General features: G+C 32.8%; 1 protein-coding gene across 16 annotated transcripts in view; it reads right to left on the bottom strand.

The window, feature by feature from the left end:
- The window catches only part of PICALM (phosphatidylinositol binding clathrin assembly protein), a 107,188-nt gene that overhangs the window by 21,123 nt on the left and 70,730 nt on the right, over positions 1 to 15,335 (bottom strand). For 3 of the 16 annotated variants that reach the window (XM_060303863.2, XM_060303860.2, XM_060303864.2), the window contains exons 12-16: positions 14,727 to 14,830; positions 9,446 to 9,595; positions 5,952 to 6,032; positions 1,711 to 1,818; positions 34 to 165 (exon numbers count right to left, since the gene is read on the bottom strand). In XM_060303863.2, coding sequence (XP_060159846.1) covers positions 34 to 165; positions 1,711 to 1,818; positions 5,952 to 6,032; positions 9,446 to 9,595; positions 14,727 to 14,830 — 575 coding nt within the window. The remainder of the gene's footprint in view (positions 1 to 33; positions 166 to 1,710; positions 1,819 to 5,951; positions 6,033 to 9,445; positions 9,596 to 14,726; positions 14,831 to 15,335) is intronic. The other 13 variants (XM_030835883.3, XM_030835880.3, XM_030835882.3 and 10 more) reach the window with 9 other exon arrangements.

Genomic DNA, 15,335 nt, shown 5'->3' on the forward strand with positions numbered 1-15,335 from the left:
TTTTAAAGATTAAAGAATACAAAAAATACTTACTGCCAACAAGGTTGGCTAAGGATGAATCCAAGTCATCAGATACTAACTTGTTAGGTGGGAGTTTGGCAACAGGAAGACTCTGGTTCTGAGAGGCCACTGTTGGTTTGAGAAGTCCACCTAGTTCATCAAAGCCTTAAAGTTACAAACAGACGAAATAGGATTTGTAAGGAACTTTATGGTGCTACAGCTTTCTAAAGGAGGTCTCTGCCTTTTCTCCTTGTTTGTTTACTGGAGAAGTCCTCCAGGTAAATGGGCACTAATAAATGCTCTTAAGTGGAAAAAGGAGAAATCCACAATTTCAAATCCCTTCTCTGTGAAAGAGAAGGGAATGGAATTAATCCTTCCCCTCAGCTGACAAAATTTTCTGAAGACTCACTTATACCTGAAGCAATACAGGTAAAAAATATATCTCTGTAACTTTGAAAAAAAGTTCCTTTTAAGAAATAATATTTTATAGACCTTTTAATACTCTTCAAAGTGGAGAATGTAAGGTATATGTAAAACAGTATATTAGAAGCAAGTGAAAATGAACCACTAGGTTATCTCTTTTCCTGTCTAAAAACAGCTAGCCTAAATTATACACAAGAAATAGTTAAACTACACTCAAACTGCATAAAACTATCTAGTAAAGTAGAACCCTGTTTAAAAATTAAAAATAAAATAAATAAAATAAAATCCCTTAAGGTTCTCTACCAAACGGTATAAGGTGAAACAGATCCAATCAACAAACCACCAAAGGACTGAACGGCACAACCCAGGAATACCAGAGAATATGAAAAAGAAAGTCACCAAAAACAGGGGTTTATAAAATATGAACAATTGGTTTCTATTTCCTTTATCCTTTTTCCCAGCAAGATAAACTCAAGAGGACAAAGTCAAATGCATCAAAAAATGTAATTATAAACCTACTAGTGCACAGAAAAAAATAAATTCCTAGTTCATACACATTCTTTATAAGTTTGCTTCTTACTTTTGTATGTATACTTATGATAACTAATTGTATATTATAAAATTAACAACACCTCAATATATTTCTTTAAATGGCTTGAGTTTAATTACTACACTTACCACCCCATGATTAAGAATATAATTTGGTGCCAACTTTACAGGAACTCAATCTTACAAAACTTGAAATTACCAAGATGTTAAATGGAAACTTGGCTCTACAGATTTTATAAAGTTCTCTTAAGATGACTAAACAAGCATACTATAAAACAATAAAAAGCCCCTGAACCCACAACTCTGATATTTAGTTATTCTAGCTGTTCATTACACAGACTACCTCAACGAGGCAAGGTACCACAGGTCATATTTTCCTAGTTTTCAAAAAAGCCAATTTCATTTCAGTAAAGGTAAAAATTAGAGTAAAAGGTACAGCATTCTACACACAGTCCCTAGCAATTTAGCAGTCTAATCTGAGTAAAACCTCTTTTTTTCTCTCTTATTTAATAGCTCTGGGAGAAATAAAATCTACCCAGATTCAAAACTGCCACTAAGAAAAGAGTAAAGGCTAACAACAGTCCCTTGAAGCTTTCTTCTAGTGGCTGGGGGAAGAGGGACCACTTCTTTGGCTACCCCAATTTCATCTATTTACACGTTAAAAGGACCATTATCTGTCCTTACACAGACTCTAAACTAGAACATTATAGTAATGTTAATAAAGCAATTTTTTCTTACCCCCAGAATCTACAATAACGTTGGTAGATTTATTTCCAAACACAGATTCAAAGTCAACATTAAGGCCAGCTGAAGGATGTGGCTGTGCAACTGGAGAAGGAGTGAATCCTAAGAAAAACCAAAATGGAAAAAGCTCAATTCTTTAATAACTCTACATCTACAGCTCTTTAATAATGATGACAATAGAATGGAAAAAGCAGTAAATTCCCACAACAAAAAACAAAGCCAACCCTTCAAGCAAAATGCTTCCTAGACTACCACATCTCTTGTGATTACATTTTCCAAAACAAAATCATCCCACTAAGAAAACTAACAAAAGAGCAAGTGAAGTTGAACTACTAGTTTGTTTCATTACAGAAATAACATTTTTTGCTTATTTTTTACCTTAAACTTGTAAGCTGATGTTAAAAAACCAAACACATCTAAAATTCTAGGATTTTGCATGAAGCCAAATTTAATTTAAGGGATCATTTGGGAATAAAATAAGTATTCTGTGGTGCTTTAAAAAAATATGAGTCTACTTAGTATCCCCCAAGAGTCTTTCTCCCTCTACCTACTCACCTTCCATATTTCTCTCTCCTTCCTTCCTTTCTCCCTTCCTTCCTTCGATGGTTAATCAAAAGCTATATGGTTTAAGTTAATTTGAGAAGTGACAGGATTCTGAAAGTTATAACCCACTAATCCTTATGAGCCCCCCCTTGTGTCCAGATGTGTTCTGAATATTAAAAAAAAAACAAAAAACAGACTATTTTCAACACCCAACCACCCTCTAGCTTCAACTTAACTACTTCCTAAAGTGGAGCTGACATGTATAATCAAATATACTAATTTACCTAACTGTTCTGAAACACCAGAAAATTTATTCTTTCCTGTCCATGTTACACTGATGGTGGTGGCAATAAGCCAACAGACACCCAGCTCACGTTGCTGAAACCAGACAATGCTGAGTTAAACGTTAAGATTTTCAATTGTGTGAGGTTGTATTTTGTGAGGTGAGGCTCTGAATTTCCAGAGGCTGACAAGAAGAATTAAAATCATCTAAAACCATTAGGGCTGTCACATGACTTGGGGAGCTTTCAATCAGTGAGTATATATCCAAGTAGAGAACAGCCTAGCAAGGATCACAAAGAAGGAATTCTTTTGCTTTGTGGAAGGCTGTAATAAATGGCTCCGGAATTCTCTTCCATTTCTAAATTCTATAAAGTCAGAATGTTAAAAATAAAAAAAAAGTCTGGTATCAGAAGATTAACAACTATATCATTAAAGAGAAGTTAAACTTTTGAGCCCTGAACATAGACTCTCTCTCTCTTCCTGTCCCAACTTTCTGCTAAAGGACTTTCAGTCTATAAGAATCTCACTTTGAACTCTTAATGTATACCACCAGGATATAAAGAAGTACAATAATGCTGTACTAAAAGGACTGATCTTAAAGAAAAACAAAAAGTAGGACAAGATTTGGTGAGAAGTTCAAGAAGGTCCTCAAAGCCAGAGAAGCCAGAAAGCAATGACTTATTATTAACAATGACCCACACAAGCTGGTATACATCAATGATACTACTTTAAAAGTAGCATTTTACATCATAGTATGAATATTCTGTAGGGCACAAAATTTTTTAAATGTACAAATTTGATCTTATTCCATAATTAAACTCTTTCTTAACTCAAAGACACTGGTCATACAATGAGAATACAAGCACTATCAAAACATAAAATAATTTAGTAAATAAATCTGACCATTCATCAAAAGGCTCCTAGAATTCTATAGATATACTGATTTAACAGCTCTTTGAAGTGTACAAACTGCTTAAGAAATATACCATGGGCTTGACGGTTCTTCTCCTAACTCCTTACAAAAAGAACAGATGTATCTACTCAAGAAAGACAAAAATCTATCATGCTTAATTATATGCCCATGCTGAACCACCACACATAGCATTCTTTAAATCATCCTGGAAATAATATCTGAGCTATGATATCATTAAACTTTAGAAAACACAGGGAACAATAATTTATAAAGTAGGATGGCATACCAATTTCTCTTTTCCCTTGCTATCTTGTCCCAAATTCTTTCTAGAATTTGATTGATATCAGAGATGAGCCTATCCTTTATAATAACACAAAAACAACTTCATTACTTTCTGTAAAGAGAGGAGCCATCTCCTGAGGTCCCTAGGGGCACCAATCTGTGAAATTATATTACTGCCTAAAAGCATAAAAGCTATGAAAAGATATAAAGTAATCCAGAGCTAGTACCTCAAATTTTAAAAGCTTCTACATAGCAGAAGAATAAACTAAAAGGGAAATTCTTAATAAATTATAATAGCTGATTAGATTGTCAACCTTCAATTTTTAAAAGTTACTTAAAGCAAAGTTACAGAATTAATATCACCATTTCAAAAGAGCAGATTTAGGGACCGCCCCCAAAAAAGATGAATAGGCTATCAAAGTTAAGGTTAATTTTATGAAATAATCACTACATTGAACTGCCTAACTTTCATTTCACAAAACCCAATGAAAACTCTGTCACTGAACAGCTCCAGTTCACAGATTAACATTTAGAAACCACTGTACTACAGGGCAAATCTTGAGAGGACAATAGTAAGGTGACGGAAAGGTACAAGATGAAAACGTTTTTGGGACAGAAAGGCAATCCAAACACCTTTGAGAAAAATTGGCTGGGTTGTTTAATAGATTTTGATGGTAGTTCTGTAATAAATAGGCCTCATTCTTTTTTGAGAAAATTACTGCTACTATTTATTAAACATTATGCAAGGGCTTTATAGATAGGTTATTATTTAAACCACACAATAACACTATGAGACAGTTATTAATTATTATCCTCATTTTACAGATGAGGAAACTAAGAGATTAAACAACTTATCCAAGGTAAAATAATTAGTAAGTGGCAGAATCAAGACTTAAACCCCAATTTGTTTGATTCCAGAATCTATTAAGGGTTTTTGGTTTATCCTGAGTATTTCATCTTATATAAATTAGTAGGTAGGAAAATTAGTTTTTATTATTATAGCTATAATAATTAATTATATCTATCAGGACTCTTCAAGTTTTATGAACTTCTTGAGCTTTGAAATAGCGAATACTGGGCTAAAAAATAAATAGCCCTTGGCAATTTAAAAATCTATCAGCAATACAAAAACAATGAGTTTTCAAGATTATATCTGATGATTAAATAATTTAGGTAAGAAGTATACTCCAAGTATGAAATGATCTGCATACACAAGATAATTGCTTTTTTTTTTGGCCTCGCCCTGCGGCATGTGGGATTTTAGTTCCCCATTCAGGGACTGAACCCTTGCCCCTGCAGTGGGAGCGCAGAGTCTTAACCAATGGACCACCTGGGAAGTCCCCACAAGATAAGTTCCCAATGCAAGTAGTTTTAATGATACTTCTGTGTCAGGCATTGTGCTAGATGTTATACAGGCATATATGTACACCTCATTAACAATCCTGCAAGACATTATTATCCCAATTTTCATAGTCTTAGAAAGGTTAAATACTTGCTTAAAGTCACACAGGTAAAGGAGTGTAACTGGAATTCACACCCAAGTTCACCGTATTCCAAACATTTTCTTTCTGTTAAATGCCCTCAACAATTCCATTTTTAAACACTTTTAACCATGTCTAATTCTTACTGCCAGTCAAGAACCTCAGTTCTTCAGTTGTGTCAAACCTACTTTTTAATGCCAACTTAACTAAGGTAACAACTCCTATACACAAAAAAATTCAGCTGGATTTTGAGGTCTTATTGCTACTGCACTGGTCTAGACAGAATATATTTGGAAAGATACAGATCAAATTGGTTACACCTCCCTGGAAACTACTTCCCATTTCTATGGCCTTTGCATAGCGCTGGAAAAGTATACTTCTTTCCAGTATAATCTCCCTTCACCTGTGCCACAACTGTTCAAATCAAAATTATGTGCCATTCTATCACTAAGATCTATACACAGAGCTTTAAATTCCATAAGCTTGTAATATTAAAATATTATAAACTCTTCTGAAAATTTGAAAGTTTTGAGAATGAATAAAATCAGGAAGATGACAGGCATCCATTCATAAAACAATCGTGTTTAATCAAGGAAAACAAAATTAAGCAAAAAACTACCTGTTCTTCAAAACCAAGTATTTTTTTTCTTACCAACTCATTTTAAGGAAAACAACAAAAAGAAACCCCTCTTGCATAAATAAACTGATAAATTTTAGAGATTATTGTTACCTACCTCCAAATAAACCAGCTACAGTAGAAGGCTCATGGCACATAAGGGTAGTATTACGATAAGCTTGAGTACCACAAAAAGAATCTGACAAGGCATATAAGGGGGGAAAAGAAAGGACAGGAAAAAAAGAAAAAAGAGAAAGAGAAAAGTGAGAAAGTGAGGAGGAACAGTTAAGAGTGGAATGGAGTAATTAAAAACAAACAGAAACAAATAAAAACAAACAAAACAAAAGAAAAAACAGAGGAGTCCAAGCCATTGGTGTTCTTCAAATTACAACTTACTAAAAAAAAAGCACTTAAGCCTCCATTGTAAGTACTATATTTAAAAATAAATATATAAATAATATTCACAACAAATTTTTAAAAATAACCAATACTGCATTTCTTTAGATAAAGAAATATGAACCAGTTGGCTTTTTAGTCAATACCAACATGTCTTCTAATGTCTTCTTTTGCAGATGAGGAAGCAGGCCTAGACAAGGTCACAAACATGGTAAGGCTGAGACCACAACCCACTCCCCTTGACTTACAAATTTCAGTATTCTTACAGCTTTAATGAGGACAAGCTACAAAGTACACTGAGAATCGTATCATCAAATCAAGGTCCTCTCCTGGAAGGGTTGGAAGGTATCTACATACCTAACTCTGATTGTTCTTGGTTGTTCTTAATCCTATAGAGCAGGGGTTGGCAAACTACAGCCTGGGGCCTATTTTTATATGCCCATGTGAGCTAAAAATGGTTTTTACCTTTTGAAAGGGTTGTTTAAAAAAAAAAAAAGAAAGAAAAAAGAAAAGATGACGACTCAAAGATTTTATGCATCCTATAAAAACCTAAAGCATTTACTATCTGGTTCCTTACACCAGAAGTTTCCTGACCACTGTTCTAGAGCACTATCCAACAGAGCTTTCTAATAACAGAAATGTTTTATAAATCCACACAATATGCAGATATGTGCATATGGTACATTATGGTAGCCACTAGGCACATGTGCCACTGAAGAACGGAAATGTGGCTAGTACAAGTGAAGAAGTAAAATTTTAATTTTATTTAACATTTAATTTTAATTAACCTTTAAATGATGACATGTGGCTAGTGGCTAATTAGACTATACAGTGCCAGGAATGGCACACCTTGGGTGGTCCTCTCATGCTCTTACTACTCTGAGTAAGAAAGTATTGGAATTTTTATTACACAACTCTACTTCTCAGGAACTTTCAACTTGCATTGAAAGACTTATTAAAAAGCCTCTTCTAGGACAGGCATCAACAAACTACAGCGGCTTATCTTTGTAAATAAAGTTTTACTGGAACACAGCCAAGCTCATGTGTTTATGTCTTGTCTACAGCTGCTTTCACGCTATAATGTCAAAGTTGAGCAGCTGCGAAAGAGATCGTGTGGCTCACAAGCCAAAAATATTTACAATCTGACCTTTTAAGAAAAAGTTTGCTGACCCCTATTCTAGACTAATGCCTAATGGTTTGACATCAGTGGTTTTTAATTTCCCCTTCTGCACTCATTTTCATTAAAAAAGAAAAGTATTTAACAAGTTTTTTTTCTCTAATGACAAAACTTAGCAGATGTGATTTTTTTTTTAAAGTATACTTCATACTTTCATTTGTATTATTCTCCATCAGAAAGAGGAAGATAAGGGTTTAAATCAAAGTCTGCACTTCCATAAGGGAAAGAGCGCTGCAGAGCAAAGCTGCTGTCTCCTGATTTAGGCTTTGCTCCCACTAGCTGGGTTATCTTGATTAACTTTTCTAGGACTCAGGTGATGCATCCATAAAATGGTAATAATGTTCTCTTACTACTGTGAGAGTTGAGCTGGACCAAACATTCGCTGCAGGTTTTTGCAAACTCTAAATCACCAATTCTATGATTTTAATTTTCAAATGGACCGACTGACCTTGGAGTATATAGCCATCAACTTTACTAACCCGCTTTGCTTTCTGGTCTTCCTCTTGCCCCAAATCATAGGCCTTAAACTTAAAAAACATTAGGAATATGACATTTCTAGGATATTCCTCTTATTACAGGCTTTTTTCCTTGAAAAGTCAAAATAATAATTAACTCTCTCACATGACTTTTATATATTTTTACTCTGTTTTTGTTTATATGTGAAATACCTACAACCTTCAGCACTTAAGGTTACTGTCCTCCATTCTGTCCCCCTTCAGGGGATACAGATGCGACATCCTGAAGCCCATGCACTGCTCTGACCTAAAAGATCTAAATATATAGTCCCAAAGCAAAGACGTATCTGTTTCATATCCCCAAATTAAGGCAACTGACTTAAAAAGATACAAACAGCCATATTTACAACATACAGACTATTCATATTCAGTAAATACGAAGAAAAGATAAACCTAAAAAACCACCACCCCAACAGAACACTCCAAAGATAACTCTAGTTACCCCTTATTACCAAGCAAAAAGGCACTCCATTTGACAAATTTCTAGAGCAACAAAATGTATAATTTAGTTTCAATTACTTTTTATATAATTTTTAAATGTACTACAATAAAGGAATTATTGCAACCAAATATTACACTTTAGAACTATTAGACTAGTTGTATAACTGGAGCACGTGCCTTGAAACTTTCTCGTATCTCCAACTACTGCTTTCTAGTCACCTTCCATCCTCCCCTCTCTCAGATATATCTAACAGAATATGGCCACATGATCTACCTAGGGTACACAGATGACTTTCTGCATGCTGCTTTAATCAAAGATTTAAATTTGTGTCACCTTACGTTGTTTCTTTGAATTGAATAAAAGCAGTTTTCATCATCTTTTAAGGGGGTTTAGCATCTTTTTAGTAGGATTCAAAAACATTTATTTCAGTTTAGTATGTACTTAAAAACTTATTCTTCCTTGTACAACTTTGGTATGAAATTTTGCCTTTTTACAGATTTTTAGACCACAATTAAGCCTATTCAGTCAAGTTGCTTTTCATTTTCTACTTTTCACCCCAGGCTAACAATGAAATGAGACCCTTAAGATTGGACAAGAGGGTATAGTGGGTTTTAGACAATATAAAGTTGTACCATTATTTGAAATTAAAAACGGAGAAAAAAGGAAGATTCAGAAAGCTACTAAGAGTGATAATCACCCTCTTTCTCAAGCAGAGAGGGGAAAATATAAGCACACATAAATACGTAACTAAGTTTAAGAGATGTTACGCCTTCAATCAACTCTCCTAATAACCACCTCTCTGAACTAATAAACAGGATGTAGCATGTGATGCTACAGTATGATAGAGAACAAAACAAAGTCCAATTTCAAAGGAAATTTTCTTTCCTAAAAACTTGCATTAAATAAAATTAGGGATACTGGTGTAAAAAATCTCACTACATTATTGCTATTTAGTTTACTTAAAAATTTATTATTAAAATACAAAGTAATTATTGCAGTGCTTTAAAAATAATGGATACGTTAAAAAAAATACTTAGGCAGTATAAACATTAATTGGAAAGAAAGGTTAAATGGTACTTTACCAACAAACATTTCATGAGTAGGTGTCCTAGTAGTAAAAGTGGATACATCTGAAGAAATGGGAGGGTGAACATCACCACTACTTTTTGTGAGGAAAGGATTTAAGCTTGGAATGGCATCATCAACAGCATCTACAGTAGCAGAGAAAGGATCTGTGCAGTCCAAGTGCATTATAGCAAAATGAAGAGAGGAAGTAAATTAATTAGTATTGTAATCAGTCAAAAGATGCAAAGTGAAAAGTAGTAGCTATATTATTATTAATCTAAATGCAAATGATCAAATCTAATCACCAAGATAGAAGAAATGCATTTAACATATTTTAAAATGAACCCTCAGAAAAAAATACTTATGTGTCCATAACAACAGTAGCATACGAAGGCTAGATCTGCTTTACATCAGAAAGCCAACAGTCATGTAGTTAAAAAAGAAGATAAGTAAGAACAAAAATGTTTCTATAAAAGAGCCATCTACCCTGAACCGTGTTCCCCACCCAAGGTGGGAGTGTATCAGTTCTGGTGGCATAGCTATGTTTACTCACATAATTGATATAAATAATTCAAATGTGGAATAAGCAGTATTTCAAAAGCCAAAGGGAATTAGGGGTTTCTAACATGTGAATATAAACTCTTGTATGGGTTCAGATGTAGGAAACAAAATAATAAAGACGAAGAAAAGGTCTAATGATGGGAAAGGAATTTTAGAAAAATTAAGAACAGAGACAAAAGACTGGCCATCCCAGTAGACTGGGATTAGCTTTGAAGGCCTAGCTATGAGTTTTAAAGCCTAAATGATTTGGAAGGAATAACAAAAGTATTGTTCCCTACTAGAATGGTACCAAATATGTACTTTATTATCAAATTTAGAATCACATATTTACTATACCTATACCTCATTCAAGATAACTGTCACTGTAATGACTGAAAGCCATTCATCATACCTTAAGTTAATGGGGAGAAGAAAAAATAAAGAGCAGCGAAAATATAGTGTCATAATTTTTTCTCTTATAACACAATTAAAAATGAAAAGATACTCCTGTACTTCCAACCAGCACCTGTTCTTGCCTCTTCTAGTCTAGTTTGTGGTCCTTACTTAAGAATACAGTATTAAGCACTGTATTTTACTCTAAGACTGTATGACAAAACAATATGGAAGCAATGGCCTAAGGATCAGCTTCTGCAAAACAATATAGGCACACTTTATCCTTAAAGTCAATAAATTCAAAGCTAGTGTTCCACAAATCCTGCAACTGCAACTTTAAAAAGAAAAATATCAAGATAATATTGAGGTCATTGTATGAAGTCCTACAAACATCAAAACTCACTGATGTACTATTCTAACTCAAATGATCATGTTAAACATCTTTCCCACCCCTCCACTTCTCAATAAATGGAACAATGGGGGAAGAGAGTCAGAAAAAATAATTCAGAAATAAAAAGCAGAAAATAGTCAAAAACAAGATTCATTTTTCTGTACTAAAATAAAAATGTAATGATGACCGCTCTAACTCCTTCTTGTATAAGAAAGGATTTGCGTTAAGTTTAGAGTTAACCAGTTTGGTTGAAAGTACTACTTTTAAATATTTGATAGAGGCATGGAGTTTTTAAAGTACATCATACTTTGTTGGACAAGTAACACAAAACTTCTCTCTGGTTTTTCATGCAAAAGAAGTCATGAGAGAAGTCATTCAAAAAGAGTACACATATTTCTACAACAGATCTATTAGGTTCATGAGAAAAGACATGTTTGGAAAAAGTTACTAGTTATCTGCTATTCTATTGATTGACACTTTTTACCTAAGCACTTAATATCAATCATTTCCTATTATATGAAACATCCTAAAGAAGAATATGCAGAAATGCATAAGTGAATCTGTATATTTAGATCAGTCAGACAATAAGAAAAACCAGCTCTTAATCTACCTTGACAAAACACTACTATGGGTAGCAGATTAACATCATTTAGATTAGATGACGATTTTTAAATCTAAATGTTAGTCTACTATACCATAAATGATTAATTCAAATTCATTAAAGATAAAAAAAATAGTAATAATGTTCCAGCTATTCCAACTTAAACTGTACTTATCAGACTGGCAACTCTAAAATTCCTTATACTTTTAATAAATACTTTTTTCCATTATTTTTATCATTATTCACTTGAAAGTTTAATTTTATGTTACATTAGAGTCATAGAAAAATAATGCAAAAAATTAAAACAAAAATAGTACCAGTCATATTACAGTCTTGAGGTAAATATTTGATATGTACGTTTATTCACAGAAAATTGAGAGTTTTCATAGTGTTGTGTGTCTCATGCCAGCTGAGACTAAAACAAATTCAACTTCAGAAAGGGTCATTCTTTTTTACCTGAATTAAATTTTGAAATCTTGCTTAAAATATACAACAGTATACTTAACCTGGTAATACTGTATATTTTTAGATTTGCTGTAACTCAAAGTTTTCAAGGTGATGAAAACTGATATCTCAAGATATTAGTATTCAACACCAAGTGCTTGTTTAGATGCCAGACCATTTCTTGAAAAATCAAAGGCTCACTAATAATGCAATGAGAGAAACAGGAGAGCTTGTGTTCTCTCTCTTCAATGTTCATTTTTAGGTGGAACCGTAAAATGCCTCTCACATTAAACATACGAACTTTACCTCCTCTTAACTCTAATCACTAACCTAGCTGTGATTGGGAATATACATCGTTTCTGTGGTGCATATAAGAACTAAATTAAATACCAAATCTGTTGTTAACATCCATTTTTAGCAAATGAGAGCAAGGAAAGCATAGAATAAGATTTTAGAATTATCAAAAAAAAGCATACCTCTGTTTCGTCACATACTATAAAAAGCATGATGTAAAATGCTACATATTTCAAATGTTCAGGTAAATGGTTAACGTCAAAAAAATGCCTTTTAGAATTTACTGTTATGATCAAAGCTTTTTATATATAAGATTTATTTATCTTAGTAACTTTAATTTTAAAAATAAAGTAAAAAGTCTTAATCTGAATGTCATGGGTATGAACAATACAATGACTAAATTAGTAAGTATTCAAAGTTCTTGGCTTAAAATACTCTTCCACTATCCAATTATGCAGAAGTCAAAACTCTGAAATTATCACCAACTCAGAAGCCAAATATCTTTATATGAAATATAAGACAAGATTTCATTCTTCTTAAATTGAGGGGTTTATATAAGATCACTGTCCTTTCCTCGTATATAATTGTAAGCTTTTGGAAAAATAGTAGTCAGTTGCTACTGCCTCTGCTCTCAACTATACTTGATAATACTTTTTTTTTTTAAAACAGTTTAACAGTGTCACTTGGACACAGCAAGCCTAATGTTAAAATATGGGGGAAATTTTGATGAAAATAGTACATAAACCAAAATAACCTAAACTAGAAAAGGAAATCATGATTAAATGTACTCCCACACTGTATTCACACACAAATTGCCATGGAATATTTCTTCTAACAGAATATAAAACAATTTTTACAGGCTGAAATTACTTAAAATTATTCTCCTACAGTAACAGTCTATCTGCCTTCATATATGAGCTCAATAATTCCAAGCAGAAACTTTGTCATTGTTAGAATTAATTGTACATGGTATCCAGACAAAATAATTTCACAGTTCAGTTTCATTGAAATGTTATATTAGTCCTCATTAAGCCTTCTGTAAAATTTTTCATCTATCTAAAAATACAACTTTTCAGCCTTAATTTTAGAAAAACTGGTTTGTTTTTTTAAAAGGTGAGCAAGCTAAAACTGCTTAAACGGTCATGTTAATCCTACTAATGTTTCCTAAATCAATTCACAATAAGCAGGAAATAAGCATGTAAATTTTGGCAGATTAAAAATCCTAAAATTGTAATGACTGTTAGGATATTAAGAAAATGCTTTCTTAACCTTAATTTGCTGTCTACAGATCATTCAGATAAATAATTCTAAAATATTTACTGACTTTAAAACTAGCTTATCATTTTTAGAAATTACTCCCAGATCTTAAGATTTAGCTAAATTAAACTAGCTTTCAAAATCAATTAGCTTTAAAAATCAAGTTATGGCTCACAAAATTAGTCTAAAAATCTAGTATTTTAGTGTTTCACTATTCCTGTTCCCTGCCCTGTCTTGAACCACAAATAACCTGCCCCCCAAAAAAGAAAACGTCTAATCATTCAACAAATATTTACAAAGTACATGTTATATATATCAATAAGTGTTCTAGGCATCAGGGATATATCACTCAACAAAACATTTTAGAGCTCTTCCCTTCACATAGTTTACATTCTATTATATAAAATATAGTCTTAAGAAATAACTATTAAAAAACCCCTAAAAAGTTATTAACTCAAATCAGTGAAATAAAGATGAAAAAGTCGAATACACCATAAAAACTCACTAGAACAATGAATCCTGCTATGAGAAGTAAGCTAGTCAATTCCGATTTTACATGTGACCAACATAAATGTTAAGGTAGCTTGCCATTCTCTAACGGTTCTCTAGACAGTGTCCTTTCTCAGAGTATCTTTCCCTCCCAAATAATTTTTCAGTGTTTATAAAATAATATTGATACTTACATAAAAACAAACAGAAGTACCAAAACCAAACAAAGGAAATGATTTGAAAACATACTAAATGTCTAAGCAAAACTGCTTAAAAACTGACATGGACTAGGCTCATTCCTTCAAAGATGCCAGGTCATGATCATAATATGGTCACCTTAAGATCAAAGAACTACTCAAGGTCAGCAAACTTTCCTGTTGGTACTAGGGGAAAAATTCTTTGAATACCAAAATCCTGCAGGTCTGAATTAAATCAACATTTTAAATACAAGTAGCATAAAGTTTGTCATGACATTCCTGCAGAGAAGCTAGTGCACTGCCTGATAACACCATCCGAATTTTATTAGAACTTTTATTAGATGAGTTTTCCCCTCTGCAAGTAAATTTTTTTTTATATACCAAAGGTAAGATAACCATTACATATTTTTGGGTAATAGAACAGAAATTCAACATTGAAAGAATGATTTCACAACTAAACATACATTTGGTCCTTTTTCATCTTCATTAAACTTCATTTCATAATTTAATTGAACATACATTCCAAAATTGCATTTATAAATGAATGGAAATGTCTTCAAGGGGCAAAACAACTTCACTGTCATATTAATATTTTTCAAGTACTCATGTATCAAGTGTAAGGCAAGTAAACCCCACAGAATGGGAAAGGGAGATGCCTATACAACACACAAAGTAAGTTCATTAATGCTTACCTCCCCATGTACTTGCTACCTGAGAAGCAGCTGACATAGGAAGTACAGATGGGTGAAAAGTTGGCTGTTGCAAATCAAGCAGATCATTTGGTAGCTTTGATGTGCTAGGAAGATATTTTGAAAAGATGCTTTATTTATTAGATAAACTTTGCTACATTAGCCACTCCCCTCATCCACCCCGGTAAATAAAAACATTAAAAAGAAAAGTGAAAAAAGAGTCCCAAAAATATAAATCTCCAAAGGAAAAACAGGTGCAACAAGATAACAGTTGCATACCCCTCACGTAACAGCATATTTCTAAGGAGGCCTGGAAAATTATTCAAGTACCATATCTTAAGTTTACATAGGATTCAAATAATAATAGCCCTTCTGGAAAGAATCAATGACTTCCCCAGGAAAAAACTAATTTCTTTATTGAAAAGAACCTAGAACCTAAATAACATAATTTTAAAATATGAAACGTCATGGCAATTAATTTTTTTTAAAAGAAATTTGTTTTCTTAATCTTCAAAAAAACTTCAATTAAATTTGCAACACTAATACTCCTACAAAGTAAAATACCTGTTAACCTTACCTTTATTGCTTCAAATATCAAACAACATACCAACA

The sequence above is a fragment of the Globicephala melas genome, chromosome 8 (assembly GCF_963455315.2).
Source record: "Globicephala melas chromosome 8, mGloMel1.2, whole genome shotgun sequence".
NCBI classification, from domain to species: Eukaryota; Metazoa; Chordata; class Mammalia; order Artiodactyla; family Delphinidae; genus Globicephala; species Globicephala melas.